The 22182-nt window shown below is 35.6% G+C and overlaps 1 protein-coding gene across 1 annotated transcript in view; it reads right to left on the bottom strand.

The window, feature by feature from the left end:
* SLC12A2 (solute carrier family 12 (sodium/potassium/chloride transporter), member 2) overlaps window positions 1-22182 on the bottom strand; it is a 92022-nt gene that overhangs the window by 56073 nt on the left and 13767 nt on the right. Inside the window, exons 2-4 of the mRNA XM_012645036.1 lie at window positions 6508-6627; window positions 5217-5292; window positions 4828-4923 (exon numbers count right to left, since the gene is read on the bottom strand). Coding sequence (XP_012500490.1) covers window positions 4828-4923; window positions 5217-5292; window positions 6508-6627 — 292 coding nt within the window. The remainder of the gene's footprint in view (window positions 1-4827; window positions 4924-5216; window positions 5293-6507; window positions 6628-22182) is intronic.

Below are 22182 nucleotides of genomic sequence, written 5' to 3'. Positions count from 1 at the left end.
GAACTGCCTTATACAGCTTCTTAAAATATTTCAATGATCTGAAAAGTTATCATCTGAAACAAATTAGCTATAAAAGGAAAGAACTATGGAGCTGAATTCTAACGTAGAGCTCCTTGCTTGGTAATGCTAGGAATCAACAGTTACACAATGAACAAAAAAATGACAATTTATGATAATACAATTTTACCAATATAGAAAACACTGTCACTCATAATAACATGGGGAAAAGTTTTTCCTCACTTCCAATGTTTTGGCTATACATACATACAAAAATGAGGAAGTCTTCAATTATTTCAGAGAAAAAAAAGATATGAGTACATAAAGTAAATTCGGACTTACAATGTAGATATTTTAAAAAAATTCATCAGAAGAATCTGCATAAAATTTAATTTTGTTGGAAAGAATGGATATAATTGCTTCATTTTTGCTCTCATCTGTGTAAATGATAAATGTGACCACACCCATGCTACTATAAGTAAGATAATGTGTGCCAACAACATAGTACTGCATCTAGCAGTCAGGTCCCAAAAAACCATAGCTGCCATTATCTGAACACAGGCTCCAAGAAAACAGTGTTCTGTCTGACTTTCATCATTATAAACCCAGTTACCAAATGCTCAACAGTTATCTGTTGACTGACAGAAATGTAATATCAAACTTCATCTTGGTCATGGAATAGGCAGGTTTATACTGATTTTGGATTTTCAGAACTACCTGTCTGAAATGTTATGCAACTTGGGTTTTTATTTGAAAGGGTACCGACATCTGCTTTTAATTAAGTCACTTAAATGTCCTATACCAAAAAGTGGTGGAGGAACCATTCCCTTCCACTGCTCAGTTCGTATAGTATGATATCACTTAAAAACCAGAATTTACACTGCTTTCGTCTTATGAACAGCTGCCTACAGTTGTTTTTTATCCTATAAGTGAGTCTTTGTTCAAAGATTAGTTGAAGATGGGGGAGAACTCTGGTCTGTGAAACCTAGGGAACACAGACCTGAGTGAAGGTGGCTGCTGGCCAGCACCACCTAAGTTGCAGGACGTGTTGCGCATGATCCACGTACATTCTCTAAAATCCAAGCTCTCAAGACGACTGGTGTGAGGACTTGCAGAAGAAGAAGGAGCTCTGGGACCCGAGCAGGCTACAATAACCTGAGGATCACAAATGTGTCCCTCAGAAACAGTCAGGGACTCTGCCAGAGATGAAGGCAAACTTTATCAGTTACTCGCCACTACTATTTTTACCCTGTGGAAGGCAGGGAACTGAGGAGATGATTCTCTGACCTGCTGCCAGTAGCTCTTATTAGCACCCAAAATTCATTACTAAAATCTAATGAAGCCGAAACTATGCGTCTTTTATTTTCTACATTTTAGCTTTTTTTTTTTTTCCAGAAACCCTGAATGTTTCCATATTATATTTGTCCTGGATTTCATAATTGGACATTATTACATTTGTTTACAAGTTGGCAGTTAATTCATATTAAAGAAACAACCAGTACATTTCCAGATGGATATCTGCTTAATCTCTAAAATGTACTGTTGAAGCCATTGTTAAAATTAATTAGTCATATTAAATCTCTCTTATTGCAAAAAGCACACAACAGTTGAAAAAGTACACATTTCTCAAACTTCTACAAAGCTGGAATGAGAATAAAAGTACTGTTCAAAAATATTGTTCAATATTAAAAAATACATGTTATATTTCAGTTAACAATCAAGGTAAAAAAAGTGTCAAGCACTACCTCAAAATAGTTCTTTATATTAATAAAAAAAAGATAACTATGCATTAGGTTTAAAACAGAGCTCTTCAAAATAAAAATTACTAAGCAGAGTTACTATGTTTCCCAATCTTTGAATAATATTTTAAGTAAATTTATTTCTTTATTAATTCTCTTCATAATCAACTTTCAGTCTATATAAAGTTCAAGTGAGTTCCCGAGACATCACTACTCCAATGGCATCCATCCATTTCCCCTTTGACACCCTGACCCTCTGGGTAATTCTAGCTCTATTACCCTCCTCTCTAACTAGCTCTTACTCGGCAGGCACTCAAAATCGAGTCCTCAGTGGCTGGTAGGAAATCTAATCCAGGCACTCTTGGTACCATCCTAAGGTTTAGTTTGTGGTTTAAAACGGCAAACAAAAACTCACCCTTCTACATGGAGTCTCTTCAGTTTGTCTCAAACCCTAACTCCTCTCCATCTGTTTAGCTCTGTGAAATTTTGCTGAATAAGGATTCCTTGTTCCATAGAGATTCCCAGTCTGGAATTTGCTGTCATCACCCTATAGTGTCATTTAACAAGTTCCTCTATTCCCTGAATGTTCTATAAAATGCTTCCTGGAGATATGGGCATGATGTGATTCAGATTCAACTTGTTGGGAAATAATGCTTCACAGTACTTTCATCAAGTAAAAGGTTTACAAAGTTGAATATTATAATTCTCATTCCTCCTTCAACTATTATGTAGAATAATTATCTAAAGAACAAATCCCATCAATTTCTTGGTTACCTTGAGTTCAGGTAAGGAAACTTTCATTCAGGAGTTTAACACTAGATTCTTTACCTTTATTTATCAATTTTCTTATGATGGTCCCCCCCAGCATGTTTCCAGAGTGAAAAATAAGATTTTTTTGTGGTATTTCATTGTGAACTTAAAGATTTGATCATAGATTATATTTTCATCCAAATCAGTTATTATTATTATTATTGCTGATCAAATTATCCAAGCTTCAGCCAGCGTCAGCTTCTTCAAGTTGGCTCCTGGGTCCTTTTGACATGAAACTAGAAGTCTCTGTTATCTTCCTTGTTCCCGAATGTGAAAAGATGTCTAAGCACATTTCCTGCCCAGATCTGGAATCAATCATTTCTCCAAAATCTTCTGGTTCTTTTGAGTGGAAATACATAATGTGGGTACTAGGGTTGCTTGTTGCTTCTGGGTTGGTCATTTTAATGGACAGGTGATTTTACTACAGGTTATGTTAATGGACAGAGCTAAGAAATATGTACTTTCAAGATAAAATGCATGAGTCTACTAATACTTCCAATTTAGAATTATGAATACAGGTGCAATACAATCTCAGTTCTATACCTATATCTACTTTCTCCCTTGTGGAAAATACTGTCTTTTCATGATACCAAAATAAATCTTGTTAGGGGCTGCCAAGTCCATGAGTCAGATACAGAGGAGACAGGGGGGCTTACGTTCACCAAAATAATCTCTAGGAAACATTCACTGCAGATGATGCAGCCTGTTTATATTCTGTAAAGATCAGCCAGGTGTCCAAAGTCACCAGCTAACAATTGAAATATGAATGCCTTCTAACGAAGCTTCATAGTATTTGGTCCTTTCTTTAAATTAATGACTTTCTCTTTTATCCTCTATAGGTTTCATTATTTCAGCAAATGTATTTACTTCTCAATTGTATAAATACCTGATGATAATGGAAGAACTTCAAATTGTATAATCCAATGTTTTTTCCCCTATATGTTCTTCCTTTGTGAACTATCATTTTCATGGAACTGAAGCAAAACTGTAACACATGGTAATTTGTGAGGACAAACCTGTATAGCTTCCACATTTTAATATTCTCCCTGGTACTCCAGGACAGAAGACTGACCACAAAGTCTTTGAGGTAGTTGTATTTGTGACTACACACACATGATCAATAGTATTGAAAAATGAAATGGCTTTTTTAGTCACAATCCAGGAAAATCTATACTTTTGGAAGTTCATATTCAAATGGGAAACAGTTCAGGGTTCACGCTACCAGTGGATTCGTGCCCCATTCCCCTTGAGGCTCACAACCTAGATTCTAAGGTTTGAGGGTAAGAAACTCTTTGATGATTTGCTGATCCCCTGCAAATAACTAACACCACAATCTGTTTCTCCTCCCTCTTCCATTCCCCAATAGTGGCAGACAGAAATGAAGCATGGGGCATCCAGTTCACAGGCAGGCAAGAGGAATCTCTGGGTGTTGTCTGATTAACTCTGTTGGACACATCCATATCTAACACCCCAATACAGCTCAATCCAGACTAATATACACAAAATTTCTGTAAACAGTGATGCATGCTCAGCACAGTCATAACTATATTGATATGAGCTGCTAGTTTCCCAGGGCCATAGTGATCATATTCTGTATCATACGTCTTGACATATGAAGATAATGACAAAAAATGAAAAGCTCAGGGTACAGACATTTTGGTTACATAAATTGGGAAAAAAAAAAAAATGAAAAGCTCAACCTGGTGTGCACATGTGTGTGCTCGCTCTCTTTCTCCCCCCTCCTCCTCTCTCCCCCCACCTCCACTCCACAGATCTTGTGGACGTCAATGAAAGAGGCCTCAGGGTGCTCACAGTAGAGAACAAGACCTGAAAGTAAGGATTTAGAGTCCCAGGTGTACCTCACACAAAGCTATTAGATCATGGGATAGGTACTCTGCCTCAGTTTCCCTCAAAATGAGGAGGAATGAGGTTATACTTACACAATGCTAACCAAATGCCAGGATGCATGCTACTGATCCAAGGGCTAAAGCCTGGGAGGAGGCAACAGGATGCAGTCCAGTGGAGGAGAGACTCAAGTAGAAGCTATATTCTTGCTACCAGACATGCTGAACACCTTAAATACTTTAAAGTGTATGTATATGGATCAATATAAAATTTCACATTCAAATATACTAGTTTGGAAGTGCTCAGTAGTAACTTTCTCGTCTACATAGACCTCATATGTTGCTTCTAGTAAGGTAAAAAATAATTAGAAATACAATTTAAATCTCTATTTAGTAAATGTAATCTGATGATAATGATACAAACAGATTGACGTTACCTCCTCTTACAAATCCATTAGTAGCTATTGCTGAAGTGGACAATCCTGTGATAGTTGTCACAACAGTAGCCATCATTATTACAATGACTGACAGACCTTTAGGGAGAAAGAAAAGAAACTGAGAATAGTTTATCTGCCATTATCTAGAACTGGCTGGTCTAAGTAGAATGAATTTACACTATAAGTTATAGATTACCTAATTCTGATACCATTTTAGAAGAATCAAATCAGAATTATGAAAAAAAGTAACATTAAGATAACAATCTGATATAAAGGAAAACACAGATCAGAATGACTCCATTGCTTGAGTTTTATAAGGTTGAGAGCCCAGGCGCAGCTATTTTGCTCACTCATTGTTCTCAAACCAAGTAGGACATAGCTTCACTTACCTATTCCAGCTTGACCCACAATCCATGACAATCTAATGAAGAGCATCACACCCCAGATGTTTAACATACAACGTACCTAGAAGAGAAAAACAAGCAAAGATACATATGAAGAAAAGTAATCGAATAATACAGCAGTAAACACTAAACCAGCCAAAAGTAGGATAACATGCATTTGACTATAGAAGATACAGTTTTTAAATCTAATTCCTACCCCACCCTTTTAACAGTTTTTAAAAAGGGCTTAATAACAGCTTATATTTGAGCTAATGTAAATGCATTATAAGATAGTGTGTGTGTGTAAATAAATGTGCCCATCACAATTATGTGAAGCAGTAGAAACAGAAAAGATACAAGAAATATTTTAAGACTTCAACCTTAAAAAAAGTTCATATTCCTCTTTATTGACATAAGTTTAATTTTTGCTCATTCTTTTATAACATCCTTTCATATGATTTCTTCAGCAGATTTAAGTATGTAATACAAAATGCCAACTGTTCATTTTTTTTAAATTAAATTTGTGAAAGTTTCCCCAATTTATCTTCACTTTTATTTATTATGCTCATACATAGAACACAGTCTCTTAAAGTACTAAAATCTAAGAATAAGCAAACGATACCTAGAGCTTCGCATTCACCTTATTGATTAGGCAATAAAATTACTACCAGAACTGCAATTTTTCCTTCTCCCCTGAATTCCAATACCAACTATATGAAATGCTTCCAAAGTCCCAATGAGAAGGCAATCTAGTCTACTTTAGTTAAAACCTTAGTGCCTATTGTAACACAGAAAAACAGAAGTAAATATGAACCTTAATCACCTAAACCTGTGTACTGAAGTAAATTCAAGAAAGAGATTTCTCCTTTATTCTGTTACTTGTTAACTTCTATATACTTCTCTTCAAAAGATAACCGGGTTAGCGTTAAAGGAAGCTGGCATATTTCAGCTCTATTCCCTGCTCAGCTTTCTGAATTTTGATGCTTCCATCAATCTGATAGCTTCATACTTAATCTCCCAAAAGTGACAATATGTGAGATTCCTAAGAGGCAATGAAATATAATTTACAGGCAATCAAGGATAATTTGGTTAAATTAATAAATATATCCTCTTTATTAAATTTAATATCCAAAACGAAAGGAGGTACAAGTTATTAATTTGGTATTCCACAGCACTCAGATAACAAAGTTGTAACAGAGGGAAATAAAAGTTCAATTGAGAACTGATGAGAATATTAGGAAGGTTTTATAATCAATAGAAATACTGTAATTCTAAAATAACGTCTACATATACATACTAATACACCCTTGATCCAGCCAAACTTCACAACTCCTTTACTCTCTGCAGCATATGTGACCACAGCATCTCTGGTTGGAGTACTTTCTTCGCCATTTGCAAAGCCATCCTCAAAAGGTTCCTGGTTATAAAAAGAAATGTGAATTATGTTTAAGAATTATTTAAAATTTAAAATCACTTGATAAATACAAATACACTTAACCATATTTAGGAGGACGCAGTATAGATTTCCAACAATCAAGGGTTTCTGAATATTTTACCTGAGGAAAACATAAAGCAATAAAGTAGAAGGAAACCTTAATTACTGAGATTTCTTAAAATTTAAATCTCACCGTGACAGTAAACCCGTTTTAATAATTTCAAATTTTAATTACACTTTGGTGATGTCTGGAGAATACAGAATACTGATTGCTAGCCATAGGCTAGCTAGGTCAATCAATTCAGACTGCATCTCTCCAGCCACAAATTCACATCACCTAGTTGCCACCTTTCCCACATCTGAAATGTCAACATTAACAGATTAAAACTCCGTTCCTCACCAATGAATATACAGCTTTCCCTTTATAGTCCAAGACAGTAGAGTCCCACGGATCCCAAGATTCATTCCTAACTCCTCCCTTCACTCATTCCTTATCTGCATTCAATCGCTCTGTGTTCTTCAAGCTTTCCTTTGTAATTTTTCTCAGATTCAGACATGAGCTGTTTGATGTTTCCTTCTTAGGTTTTTAAACTTCATGTCTGATTCTATAATTCTTAGCTTTTTGTTCTCTCCTTTCTTTCTCTCTCAGTGGCTCTCAATTTTTGTTCTGCCCCCATACACCCAAGGCATATGACACTTTTCCAAATCAGTAACAGAGCCTTAAAAAGGTCATGAAGGGAGAAAAGAGATGGCTTGGGAAATAAAAGATGTGCTGGATCTAAAATCATGTCCCAAACAGTAGCCCCATGGTTGTTCCTCTACCTATATCTCAACAGCACAGAACAAAATACAGCTATATTTCAGACATTCTTTCATTAAATGCAGAAGAAGCAACTATTATAAATTAGTTATTTAAAACCATTTTCAGTGATTCACATGCTTTGGGGAATTCTGAACACAATTTTTTATTACAGAAATGAGATGCAAGTTCTGTGCTACCACAGTGCAAAATCTACATAATAATCCAAACTTCCATTTTCCCTTGACCCAACATCTGTCATTCAATTCCATTTAATGCAATATTGCTATATGCTTTTTAAAAGTACTATCAACCTAGATCAGCTCTTAGATTCCATATTTATATAGATTAACTACTGATGATTCTTTGATTTTGAAAAGATACACTAAAATAAGCCAGACGCAATAATTTAAGTACTTTTTTAAAAAATATTTTACTAGGCTTTTTAATGACGTTAAGAGAAAAATAATTAAATTTTAAACTAATTCTCATGTTTTCATTAACTGACATAGCTATAACCTCAACTCCATGAAATGCATGGAAATGAATCATTTTAAGATCACTAAGAATTTAAATATGAACTTTAATGTTAAACACTTCTGATAGTAGCTCACAAATGTTTTAAAACAGAGCCTAAGACATAATTATAATAATTTTTCTTATAACACAGTTTCATAACTATCATCTACCAATGATTATTGTACTGTATTGTATAAGAGGGATGCCCCCAGGCTTATGGTATAAAGAACCAATCACCCCCATGAAAAATTTAAAATTATTCCAAATCTGCTATACTTTTTAAACAGCTTTATTGAGATATAATTCACATACCATACAATTCACCCATTTAAAGTGCACAATACAATGATTTATAGCATATCCACAAAGTTGTAAGACAATCACCACAATCAACTTTAGAATATTTTTATCACACTAAAAAGAAACTCAGTGCCCATTAGTCACTCCCCAATTCACCTTCCTCCAGCCCCTGGTAACCACCAACTAGCTTTCTGTCTCCACAAATTTCTCTATTCTGACATTTCACATAAATGTAATCATATGATACATAGGCTTTGTGTATGGCTTCTTTCACTTAGCAAAATGTTTTCAAGGATCATTAATGTTATAGTATATATCAGTACTTCCCTCTTTTTGACTGCCAAATAATATTCCATTGCATGGATATACTACATTTTCTTTATTCATCAATTAGACATTTAGGCTGATTTCACTTTTTGGCTATTATGAATAATGCTACAATGAACATTTGTGTACAAGTTTTTGGGTGCACATTTGTTTTAATTTATCCTGAGTATATACCCAGGAGTGGAATTTCTGGGTCACAAACTTTTTGAAGTGACTGCTTCTAGTCATTTCTCTCATCTCTTCCTTTGTATGAATATGCCTGCCTACTGTTATCCCTATTCTTACTGGTATAAACATGGAAACCAGTAACCACTAAAAACGTTAGAAATATATATGAAAAAAAAAAATTGTGCCCAGGAGCCTGCATAGCTAAATTGCAAGAACAATACACTTTGGCTGTACTTCTGCTGTTGACTGTGTTCCAGAAGAGAGTCAATGACAATGCCAAATAATAAAAATTGACTCCAAATAGGGATTGATGACTTAATCGTTCAATTATTCAAATAAAGCCAGATCAAAAAAGTCTGCCTGTTAATTCAATTAACTTTAGGTAGAAGTTCCTTAGATTTTACTCTAAGATACATAATACTCTTGAGTCATTTTATGAAAGAAGACTTTAGAATATATAACCTCCAAGTATTATAAGAAAATACAATATCTAATATACACTAAAAATACATCTGTCTTCCGATCTCTATTAAAAGAAAACTAAAGATTTGTGTACTTAACAGGCTACTGTTTCCAAGGCTAACTATTGATATGGGCTTTCTTTTAGCAATGCAAAAGTATGCAGGCATCCTAAAATTTATGATATGGGTGTTGATCAGAATTCCACCTCAAAAAAAAGTTGAAGATCTAGCAATAATTTTGCTAGTTTCCACCATACTATACACAACTATGTTCAAAAAACAAAGTAAGATTTTCCACTTAAATACTGCATGTATTAAGCAGTATTTTAAAATAAAGATGGGTCCGTACAAAAGGAAAAATTTATCTTCCTCATCTTCTGGCAGCTCTATTTATAAAAGTGCTTCATTTGTCTCTAAAATATAATTCAAAAGTTAAAATCGAATAAGTGTTTGTTATTACCTGTAGCTCAATTAACAGACTTAAAAATGAAGTTTGGTTCATAATTGTATTAACTTCCTGAAATACCAGGAAACCAAAGTGGAATATACATCTTCTGTTTCTTTAAATACATTGCAGAGAATTAAGGAAATTATCAGGTATGGAATTTTGTCCACGCACACACACAAAAATAGTATAAAAACCTTATAATCATGGAAAATTTCATATATGCAATTATGAACTATAAATTATGCTGATACAAAGGTACACACATAAATAAAATCTTCAATCTACCTGCCATTTTCACAGAAATGATGGGTTTGTGTTCTTTATTGGGTTTTCCACACTAATGGATAAAAAGTAAAAAACAACAGCACAAATGATTTTACGGATGCCATGTTAAATTAAGTTGGTCCAAATTAATTTAGTATTATTCCAGGAAATAATCTTTCAAAAAGTAATAATAGCATTGTGATTCTGAGTCTCCCAAGCAGGGACTGAGGGTGGGGGTGAGAATACAATTGGGAAGGGAGGAAGAGACAGAGAAAGAATGGAAGACCTAGATAGTTATACCCTCAGTAACCAGAAAAGGAAATGATTAAATCAGTTGAACATGCTCAATTTGAGAAGCCATAAGACAATCAAAGAGTTCTTTCAAACAGTTAAAAACTTCATGACTGAAATTAGGATGGGGCCAGGGATAAAGAGGTAGTGGATGAAGCTATGGAAACAAAGCAATAAGAAAAACTTACACAGAAAAAACATGGGGAGCTGAACATTTTTCTGAGTACACAGAAAATACAAGAATAGAAGGGATTTCCACAGGCAGAGCCTCTTTTATGGTGGAAATTCCTTCTATTCTTGTATTATCTGTGTACTCAGAAAAATGTTCAGCTCCCCATGTTTTTTCTGTGTAAGCTTTTCTTATTACTCTGTTTCCATAGCTTCATGGGGTATTAAGGGTGTCCAAATGAGGACAGATGAGATCAAACTCTCGCTCTTTGCTGATAATATGATATTATATCTAGAAAACCCCAAGGACTCATCTAAGAGACTCCTAGAACTGACAAATGAATTCAGCAAAGTCTCAGGATACAAAATCAATACGCACAAATCTGTGGCATTCATATATGCCAACAACAGTCAAGCCGAAGACCAAATCAAAAACGCAATTCCTTTTACAATAGCCTCAAAGAAAATTAAATATCTAGGAATATATTTAACGAAAGATGTAAGAGACTTATACAGGGAGAACTACGAAATACTAAAAAAAGAAATTGTAGAAGATGTAAACAGATGGAAAAACCTACCTTGCTCATGGATTGGTAGAATCAATATCGTTAAAATATCCATACCACCTAAAGTGATCTACAGAATTAATGCAATCCCTATCAAAATCCCATTATCATTCTTTACAGATCTGGAAAAAATAATTCTACGCTTTGTATGGAACCAGAAAAGACCTCGTACAACCAAAGCAATCTTAAGTAAAAAGAACAAACTGGAAGGTATCAGTCTACCAGACTTCAAGCTGTACTACCAGGCTACAGTAACTAAAACAGCTTGGTACTGGCACAAGAACAGAGACATTGACCTCTGGAACAGCACTGATATTCCAGAGATGAAACCATCCGCATATGGTAATCTAATCTTTGACAAAGCTAACAAAAACATACACTGGGGAAAAGAATCTCTTTTCAATAAATGGTGCTGGGAAAACTGGATAGCTACATGCAGAAGATTGAAACTGGACCCCCACCTCTCACAAAAATCAATTCAAGATGGATAACAGACTTAAACCTAAGGCATGAAACCTTCAGAATTCTAAATGAAGATGTTGGGAAGACCCTTTCAGACATCGGCCTAGGCAAGGAATTCTTGAAGAAGAACCCCAAAGCAATCGCCGCAGCAACAAAAATAAATAAGTGGGATCTAATCAAATTAAAAAGCTTCTGTACTGCCAAGGAAACTATCATTAGAGTGAATAGACAGCCCACAGAATGGGAAAAAATATTTGCTCTCTACACATCTGATAAAGGGCTGATAACCAGAATCTATCTAGAACTCAAAAAAATCAACAAGAAAAAATCAAACCACCCCATCGACAAATGGGCAAAGGAAATGAACAGAAACTTTTCAAAAGAAGACAGAATAATGGCCAGCAAACATATAAAAAAATGCTCAACATCTCTAATCATTAGAGAAATGCAAATCAAAACCACAACGAGATATCACCTAACCCCAGTGAGATTGGCCTCTATTAAAAGATCCCAAAACATCAAATGCTGGTGAGGATGTGGAGAGACAGGAACACTCTTACACTGCTGGTGGGACTGCAAATTAGTGCAACCTCTGTGGAAAAGAATTTGAAGATACCTCAGAGAGCTAAAAATAGAAATACCATTCGATCCAGCAATAGCACTATTAGGCATCTACCCAAAAGAGCACAAAACATTCTATGATAAAGACATCTGCACCCGAATGTTTATGGCGCACAATTCACTATTGCAAGGATGTGGAAACAACCCAAGTGCCCGTCAATCCATGAGTGGATTATTAAAATTTGGTATATGTTTACAATGGAATATTACTCAATAATAAGAAACGACAGTGATCTAGTACCTCTTATACTTTCTTGGATTAAACATAAGCCCATTATCCAAAGTGAGGCACCACAAGAGCAGAAGAACGGGATCCACTTGTACTTGCCATCAAATTGGTACTAACTGATCAACACTAGGGTGATCACATGGCAGAAATACTCTCCAGGGATTAGGGGGATGGGGGGGTAAATCCGCAACTAAAAGACACGGGGAGCACTGTTGGGGGGGAAGGGCATGCCTTTAACCCGCACTTGGGTGAGGCAAAGACAAAGTGTAACCCTCATGTTTGTACCATCACAATACCCTGAAATAAAAAAAAAAAAAATAGGCCGGGCGTGGTGGCTCACGCCTGTAATCCCAGCACTCTGGGAGGCTGAGGCAGGCGGATCGTTTGAGCTCAGGAGTTCGAAACCAGCTTGAGCAAGAGCAAGATCCCATCTCTACTAAAAATAGAAAGAAATTAATTGGACAACTAAAAATATATAGAAAAAATTAGCCGGGCATGGTGGTGCATGCCTGTAGTCTCAGGTACTCGGGAGGCTGAGGCAGGAGGATCACTTGAGCCCAGCAGTTTGAGGTTGCTGTGAGCTAGGCTGACGGTACGGCACTCAGTCTAGCCCGGGCAACAGAGTGAGACTCTGTTGTACATACATACATACATACATACATAAATAAATAAATAGAATTTATAAAAAAGAAGGGAACTCTGGTCTTCATGGTCATTACTTCTCTGCAAAAAGTAGAGAAAAGGATGATCTCTTCTCCCTGTTGTATGCTCAAGTTTTCGCCTTGATCATTCTTTTCCCTTTAACCATAGTTAACTTTTTATTGCACCGTCTCCAGCCAAAGCTGCTAACAGTACAGTACATTCTTAAATGCAAGATAACCTGGCTTCGCCACCCTACAACACCAAAATAGTTTTATGAAAACATCCAGTGACTTGTGTGCTGCCAAATCTAATGCACATTTTCCAGTTCCTGTCTCATTGGACTTCTGAAGCAGCATTTGATACTGCTGGCCATTCCCTCTTTCTTAAAACATCACACTTTCTCAGCCTCTTCTGCCTGGCAATTAAATGACAGGAGTCCCTTCAACGCTTAATCCTAGACCTATCTTCCTTTTCTCACGCTCTATTTTCTTCCTATGGTTATCTCACCAGACTCACAGCTATAAACATCATCCATATGTGATAAGTTAGTGATGGCTTAGGTCGAATTCCAGATCAGTCCTTCCCTCTGAGTTTCAGCCCTACATGTAAACATTGATGTTATCACTTGGATGTTTCGTTATGTTTATTATTCTAATCCTTACCAAAGGAGAAAAAGAAACTGCCAATGTTCTATAGACACTGACTTTTCTCTAAGTGAAAGGGAGAGTAAAATAGTTTCTCTTTTTTTGGATCTAGTTTTTAATTCCTGATGGAATTTAGTGAACACTTAACTGTTTTAAAAAAAGTAGACTCGACCAGAAAGATAAAATTAGATCCTTTATAATAATTAGGATGTAAATATGTTTTAGATTTATTCCTCCAGCTTGAGCAAGAGCAAGACCCTGTCTCTACTAAAACAGAAAAAAAGTAGCCAGGCGTGGTGGTACACACCTGTAGTCCCAGCTACTTGGGAGGCTGAAGGCAGGAGGATCACTTGAGCCCAGGAGTTTGAGGTTGCTGGGAGCTAGGCTAAGGCCATGGCACTCTAGCCCAGGCAACAGAGCGAGACTCTGTCTCAAAAAAAAAAAGATTTATTCCTAGATGTACATCTTAGAAATTTACAAAATGTTTTCAGTTAACTGTCTTGATTTACCAGTTTATCTTTTACATATGAAAGGTCATATTTCAAATTTTCTAGACCTAAGAGAAAACACTACTTATAACACAAATGATATGGTTTAGTGATGATTTTTTTTTTCGGTGAAAAAATTCTTATAATATCAAGCTATTGTTTCTTCCCTAATGTTAGAATTTTCTTTGGCATTTTAGAGACAACATATGATGACACAGATTTCCTTTTAAAATAATGTAGAAAAATCAAGCCTTAGGGAAAAAAATTTATCCAAGTATTTTAAAAATTACAATTAAAAACCTTAACCTAAAGCTTCCTAGTATTTTGATCTATGAAATAAAATTTCAATCCCAATCTCGATTAATGAAACTTTATATAAGGTAAATCAAACTTTATCAAATAATCTAAAGTGACAGAAAAAAACTACATGAACAAGGAAAGAATAGAGGGAGGGAAGACAGACAGTATAAAGTTTTTATTCATTTAACAATTGCTTATTCAGAAGATTGTGCTACGTACAGGGTAGTAGCTATGGCAGAGAACACAGAAATTTTAAAGAATACAAAGCTATGTACCCTTATTCAGGCTATCCAGTTTCACATTATTCTGGCAGTCCACATCATCTAAATGCCAAAAAACTCTGATAACCATAAGCCATAAAAAAGTCACAAGTCAAGGCCAGGCAGAGTGGCTCATGCCTGTAATCTTGGCACTCTGGGAGGCTGAGGTGGGAGGACTGCTTGAAGCCAGGAGTTCAAGACCAGCCTGGGTAACATAGCAAAATCATGTCTCTATAAAAAATAAGAAAAATTAGCCAGGCGTGGTGATCCACACCCGTAGTCCCAGCTAGTTGCGAGGCTGTGGCAGGAGGATCACTTGAGCCCAGGAGTTCAAGGCTGCAGTGAACTATGATCACACCACTGCATTTCAGCCTCGGCAACAGAGCAAGATGCTGTCTCTAGGGGGAAAAAAAAGGTTACAAGTCCAACATTAAGGGAAATAATAATTACATAACAACATAATACACACATAAATAAAACCAAAAAATAATCCCCTCCAGGAATTAAGTTTTAAATTCTATCCCAAATTAACATCTATGCTAAATGAAAAACAAGATGGAAAAGCCTATTTAGTAGTGTAACAAGCTGCCATCCTAGTTACATACACTTTATCTTCATCTGTTTTTGAGATATTCTTTTACTACTTTCTATAACTATGCAGACACTTAGAAAATAAAGCAGAGAAAGGAGTGATTCTTTTTTTTTCCCTCATGACTCTTCAAGAGTTTAATTCTGGATAAGAATCAATTTGTACATTTGGAAATAACCTGGCTTTTCATATTTGAGGTCAGAGTGAACCCTGGCATAGAACCCAACCCAATTCAATTCATGTTTATTGAGATATACACCAAATTTTTTATGCTAAGTAATACTGCAAGATACAAAGAAATAGTAGTAGTTTTTCTACCTTCAAGAAATAAGATGGTCTTATAAAATATAGTTGCACATAATCTAGATGGTTACCTATTACCTATGGATTAAACTAAGAATTCTTAGTTTGTGAGACTCCCATAATCTGGCTCGCTTACTTTAATAACAGTCTACATTTATTGAAAGCCTACTATGTGTCGGACACATCCTTAAATGCTTACATGTCTTATTTCCCTTATTTGGCACATGTTTCAGAGGTTGGTATTATTATCCCCATTTAACAAATGAGGAAACAGCCTTTTGAGGGGTTAATTTGTCTTGAATCATGAAGCTGTTAATTTGGTAGAGCAGAGAACTTCCTAAATGGTAGAATTCCACATATTACAGTGAGTGAAGGTAATTTTGGGATTCTATTTTGAGCAAGGGGACAAAAGACACCCAACTCAGAAACTGTCCTGCTTGAACTTCCCAGTCATCCAGCTGTATATTTTTGCTCTTGACCCTTCTTCATCTTTCCCTCATTCCTTTGTTTCCAAATCTACAGAAGATAAGGGTTTCTAACATGGTCCTCAGAAAAAGGGCAGTGAAGTCTTGCACTAGATAGCACCAGGAGATTTTTAGAAACTCTTTGTGCTCCGTAGAAATGGCTCCCAGGGTATACGATGTCTACGAAACTCTTCGCCCCACGGGACTGTTACAGACAGCTGTACCATACCACCTACGGAGAAGAAAGAATTGCTCTAGTGTTTAGATAATTCATCTGGAAAGGCATGTCAAATGTTTAATGTTACGTGTGTTATTTAATTTTATTTGGAGGCCATTCTGGTAGAGAGAGTAGGTAAAATAGGCCGATCATTCAGTTTCTGTTATTTTCTAGGATTTCTTTCTCCAGTTAAAAATCCTCATTACATGCTCAAGCTAGCATCTCATGTTAATCAATGTTCTAGGTAATGTACTAGGTTCTTTCCTCCTTTATACATTTTCCTGCTGCAACGTCTGGACCCCTGGGCCTCCCTACACACCTATGCCTTCTCAGGAAGGCTTGAAAGATAAAACTATCCACATAGGATTCTTTGGATTTGGCATCGATGTTTTGTTACCACCCATGGTAAAATTTGCCATTAAAGAAAAGGTAAAGATTAGTCTAACAGTTTTAGAAATTCCTATATTTTTCCAACCATAAACCACTTTCCTATTTCTACTAACTTTTCTTAACCCCTCAAACTCTATCCTTTAATTACTGAGAGTTCTAATGAAAATATTTAATTTGAAATAATACTGCTCTGTTGCAGAAATACTAGTTTTAAAGATTTTCTCCTGAGGGACTTTTGGCTTATTGTTCCCTCTGACTGTAATGCACTCTGAAGATGGCTGGCTCCTTCTCATCTTTTAGCTCTTAGCTTAAATGTAGTCTCCTCCTCCTTCCCAAACCACCCAACATACAGTTTCCTCTCAGTCCGTTTTATTTCCTTCATAGCACGTCACACTCTGTAATTATCTTATTTGCTTGGTTTTTTGTAATCTAGGCATCCACCTCCACTCCTTCAATATATATTAAAATGGAAGGTCTACAACAACACAGACCTTTCCTGTAATTTTCATCAAAGAATCAATAACTGAATATTGAGCTTTTATGGGCAATCTCTGTTTTCTAAATAGTGTCCTGAAGTAGTACAGTTAAAACGAAAAGTGTCTGCTCTTAAGTCAGATCTACATTCAAATCCCAGCTCTGCTACTTACTAGCTAATGTGAACTTTGGCAAGTTATTTAACCCCAATGGCCCTCAGTTTCCACATCTGTGAAATGGATATAATACTATTTGAGAAAACAAAGTGAGAAAATATGATTGTACAGAACACAAAAACTCACATACATTGCTCATGGAAATATAAATTGGTAAACAATTTTGAAAAAAAATTGGGGCATTATTTTCAAGTTAAAAAGATGCATACCCTTTAATTCAGGAATCCTATTCCTCAGTATATCCTTAGAGATATACAATACTTCCATGAAGCAGCATTCTTGTATAAAAATATCCATATCAGCATTGTTTAAAATTGTTAAAAACCAGAAACAATCCAAATACCCATAACTGCAGAATAAAGTAGTATATTTATTAGAAGATAGACAGCAATAGAAATGAATTACAAAAACACAGTATATATGAATGTCATAAACTAAGAGTGAACAAAAGATGACATATTAAAAATATAGTATATGATTCCATTTATATAAAGTTTTAAAGCAGGAAAAACTATACTAACAGTCTTCAGAAATACATAAAGGTGACCGAAAAAATTTTTAAAAAAAATCAAGACCAAGACTCAAAGAAGCGATCCCCATTAAGTCGGGGCAGTGGCTGTCTTATGGAGGAATTACGAAGGGGTGCACAGGGACATTCTATTTCTTGATCTGGTCAGTGATTACACAGGGTTCACTTGATAACTTAAGCTACACATTTATGCTTTATGTTCTTTTTTTATTCCACAATTTAAAAGATTTTTAAGAGACAAAATATGTTAAATGCTTAGGACATTGCCTAATTAACAGAGTAAGAGCTCAATACATTTTGGCTGTTACTATAAACAACAAATAAGTGATCTACTATTATAACTGTCCATGTTGTGAGTTTAAAACTGGATGCTGAACAAATACATAAAAATAAATACTGCAAAACATCGTTAATCTAGACTTAACTACTTAGCTTGTTATAATTCAATATTGGCAGAGTTTAAGATTTCCTCTGGAACAATAAAACAAAGGCACTGACCTTCATGCACAAATATGACATCACCATTCTGCATGGTGGTGGTAAAGGATTTCTTGCCCACACCCCACCGTCAGCAAGCCAATAGGGTAGAGCGCAAAGAACATGGCTTTGAAGACCAATGGTCACAGTATTAAAAATGTTTTGCAACTCCTCTGGCACTAAAAATTGCTTAATAAATGATAAATTCTTTCCTTCCTCATTTTCCTTAGTGGCAACTGATAGCACTTTACAGCAGGACTACCTAGGGTTAATGCTTGACTACATGGTCTGAAAATAGAAGCAAAACTTATGGGCCCAGCGTTATTTAAGCAAATTTAGTCACAGTTAATGATAACCAGAAGAGTGAAAAATCTTTATTTCTGGGCACTTGTTAATATACAAAAATTTGTTTTGCTGACAAGCAGCTTAATGTTGATTGAAATAAACTCAAATTATACTTTAAAAATGTTGAAGTTCACTAAAAAATGCTATTTACATCCTAAAATCTTATGAAATAAAATATTAATAAAGATATTTTAAAGATCAAAATTTCTCATATATTTAATAGCAATTGCTTAATACTAAGGTAAGCCAAAGTGTTAAATATCACAAAACATAGTTGATTTAGCAACTAAAAATATGTGCATACATACGCAAATTTAGATGCCAAAGTGGCTGAGTTTATTCTAACCATTGTCCTAACATTTTTTTAAATCAAGTATTAGCCAATTATATCACCCCAAAGCTATCAACATTTCCTGTCCGTGCTGTCGGTGATTGGTGTATTCAGTGTAATGCTCCCCACACAGACTACTCTTTCAAAACAATGTATTGTTTTACAGGAATCCAATCTGCTCTGGTTAACAATGCTCTATTAATATCCAATGGCATTAATGCAAAGCCCAAAACTCAAGTGCCACAGATAAAAGTGGATGGTGTGACCACGTGACTTTACAATGAACCAAGTCAGAGCTGCTGATTGCAGACAAAGAATTTAGTCCTCTACCTAGCCCATCATGTTCTTTATTGACCATTCAAGACTGAGTTACCAACAGAATGTATTAATAGCATAACTCATTCATCACTTCAAATCCCATACAATTTGCTAATGTCAACACACTAAAAGCTTGAAAACATTAATTCAAATTACCAGAAAACTTGTATCTTCTAGTATCAATAATATAACTGTGACCTACATTTCAAATTGCTTTATTTTTAAAATAGAACCAAAAGCTGACAAAGTGATAGGAAATATCTGATTAGTGGCATCACAAATGGGTAAAACACTGGAAAGCAGTATGTACAGAGAACCATGTGATAACTATGTGATAGTATCCACCCAGATATTGATACACGGGATGCACTTGGTATTTCATGTAATTCTCACATGAATGTATGACATTTCTCACTATGAATACAGGCTGACTGACTATCCCTTATCTAAAATGCTTGGGACCAAAAATGTTTTGGATTTTTGAATTTTCAGATTTTGATATATCTGCACTATATTTAACCAGAGTTCAGCATCCCTAACCCAAAAATCCAAAATCCAAAATGTCCCAATATGCATTTCCTTTGAGTGTTGTGTCACGTCAGCACTCAAAAAGTTTCAGATCTGGGAGCATTTCAGATTTTTGGATTAGGGATACTCACCCTGTATTATATTTCCCATTTTCCATATAAGGAAACTGAGGGTCAGAGGTGACAAATTCTTTTTCTAAAGGTCTCAGAACTATTATGTAGAAAGGTCAAGATTTAAAATTTAAACTCCTGGCTGACAGCTCAATCATACAATCATGTGTTATGTAATGTTTCTGTCAATAATGGACCACACATACAACAGCTGATTTAAATAAACTCAAAATTAAATTTCAAAAATGTTAAAGTTTACTGAAAAATGCTATTTACATCCTAAAATCTTGTGAAATAAAATATTAATAAAGATACTTTAAAGATCAAAATTTCTCATATAGTTTAATAGCATCTGCTTAATACTAAGGTAAGCCAAAGTGTTAAATCAGTATCACAAAACATAGCTGATTTAGCAACTGAAAACATATGCATGCATATGCATACAGCTGAAACATTCCTTTTTCAGTGACATCATAGCCATCATCAAGGTCGTAGAGCAACGTATAACTTACATGTTTGTGGTGATGCTGGTGTAAACAAACCTACTGCCCTGCCAATGGTATAAAAGCAGAACACATACAATACTGTACAGCACATAATACTTGATAATGGTAATAAACAACTATGTTACCAGTTTATGTATTTACTATGCTACACTTTTTATCACTGTTTTAGAGTAAACTCTTTCTACTTATTTAAAAAAAAAAAAAGAGTTAACTGTAAACCAGCCTCAGGCAGGTCCTTCAGTAGGTATTCCAGAAGAAGGCATTGTTATTAGAAGACAGCTCCATGCATGTTATTGCTCAAAGACCTTCCAGAGGGACAAGATGTGGAGGTGGAAGACAGTGATATAGATGATCCAGACCCTGCAAAGGCCTATGCTAATGTATGGTTTGCATTTTAGTTTTTAAGAAAAAAGTTTTAAAAGTTAAAAAAAAAAAAGCTCACAGAATAAGGATATAAGGAAAATATTTTTATACCACTGTACAATGTAATGTGTCCGTTTTAAGCTAAGTGTGTAGCCAAAATAGCCAAATTTTTTTTCCTTTTGGAGACAGAGTCTTGCTCTGTCTCCAAGACTAGAGTGCAGTGGTGTGATTACAGCTCACCACAACCTCAATCTCCTGGGCATGAGGGATCCTCCTGCCTCAGCCTCCCAAGTAGCTGGGACAACAGGCACGTGCCACGATGATCGGCTAATTTTTCTATTTTTTGTAGAGTACAAAAAGGGTCTCACTCTTGTTCAGGCTGGTCTTAAACTCCTGGCCTCAAGCAATCCTCCCGCCTCCCACTCCTAAAGTGCTAGGACTACAGGCGTGAACCACCTGCCAGGTCTGTTTTTAAAAACTTTTAAGTTTATAAAGTAAAAAAGTTACAGCAAGGTAAGGTTAATTATTGGAAAAAATATATTTTTAAAAAATTTAGTACAGCCAAAGAGTACAGTGCTTATAGAGTCGTAGAAGTATAATGTCCTAGGCTGTCATATTCACTCACCACTCACTCACTCAGAGCAATTTCCAGTCCTGCAAAAGCTCCATTCACAGTAAATGCTCTATATAGGTGTACACTTTTTAAAAATCTTTTCTACCATATTTTCACTGTACCTTTTCTGTGTTTAGATACACAAATTCCTACCATTGTGTTACAACTGCCTAGAGTATTCAGTATAGTAACATGCTGCACAGCTTTGTAGCCTAGGAGCAAGAGGCTATACCATATAGCCTAAGTGTGCAGTTAAGGTATACCATCTAGTTTTGTGTAAGTACTCTGCAGAGTTCATACAATGACAAAATCGCCTAACAACACATTTCTCAGAACGTTAGCACGTACCCCCGCTGTCACCAAGCAACCCATGACTGTGTATGCATGGAAATGAATCCAGGGCAAATGAAAAAAAAGCAGACAGGAAAGGAAATACTCTTAATAGATACAGTGAGATCTGTGACTTTGCTGTTTTTTAACTGAGAGCCTTCCCCTACTATGTGTGGCTTAAATGAAGGACAGTAAAGCGCTACCACCTTGAAGTATCAGAGCAGAGTCCAACGCCAGCAGAGAAATTGGAAATTAAGTGGGAATCTCTAGAAAAAGTGGAATGATAGCAAGGGTAAGCTCCCAAATCTATGCTGGCCACCAAATTATATAAATGTAGAAGAGACCACTAGGGGCCAGGCTAAAAAAGTAGCAGCTGGAAGCCATAAAAACAGAAAAGAGGTTATCAGTTTTTACATGCGGGGAAGAAGCCCAGTTTGTAGCTAGAGCCTAGGAGTCAAAAAACAATAATCTTCAGAAGAATATTTTTTAAAACTAACCCAAAGTCTCTACAATGTAT

This window comes from Propithecus coquereli, unplaced genomic scaffold (genome assembly GCF_000956105.1).
Source record: "Propithecus coquereli isolate 6110/MARCELLA unplaced genomic scaffold, Pcoq_1.0 Scaffold224, whole genome shotgun sequence".
In the NCBI taxonomy this organism is placed as follows: Eukaryota; Metazoa; Chordata; class Mammalia; order Primates; family Indriidae; genus Propithecus; species Propithecus coquereli.
Note: the sequence above shows the minus strand (reverse complement) of the source record. Positions and strands in the feature narration are given on the sequence as shown.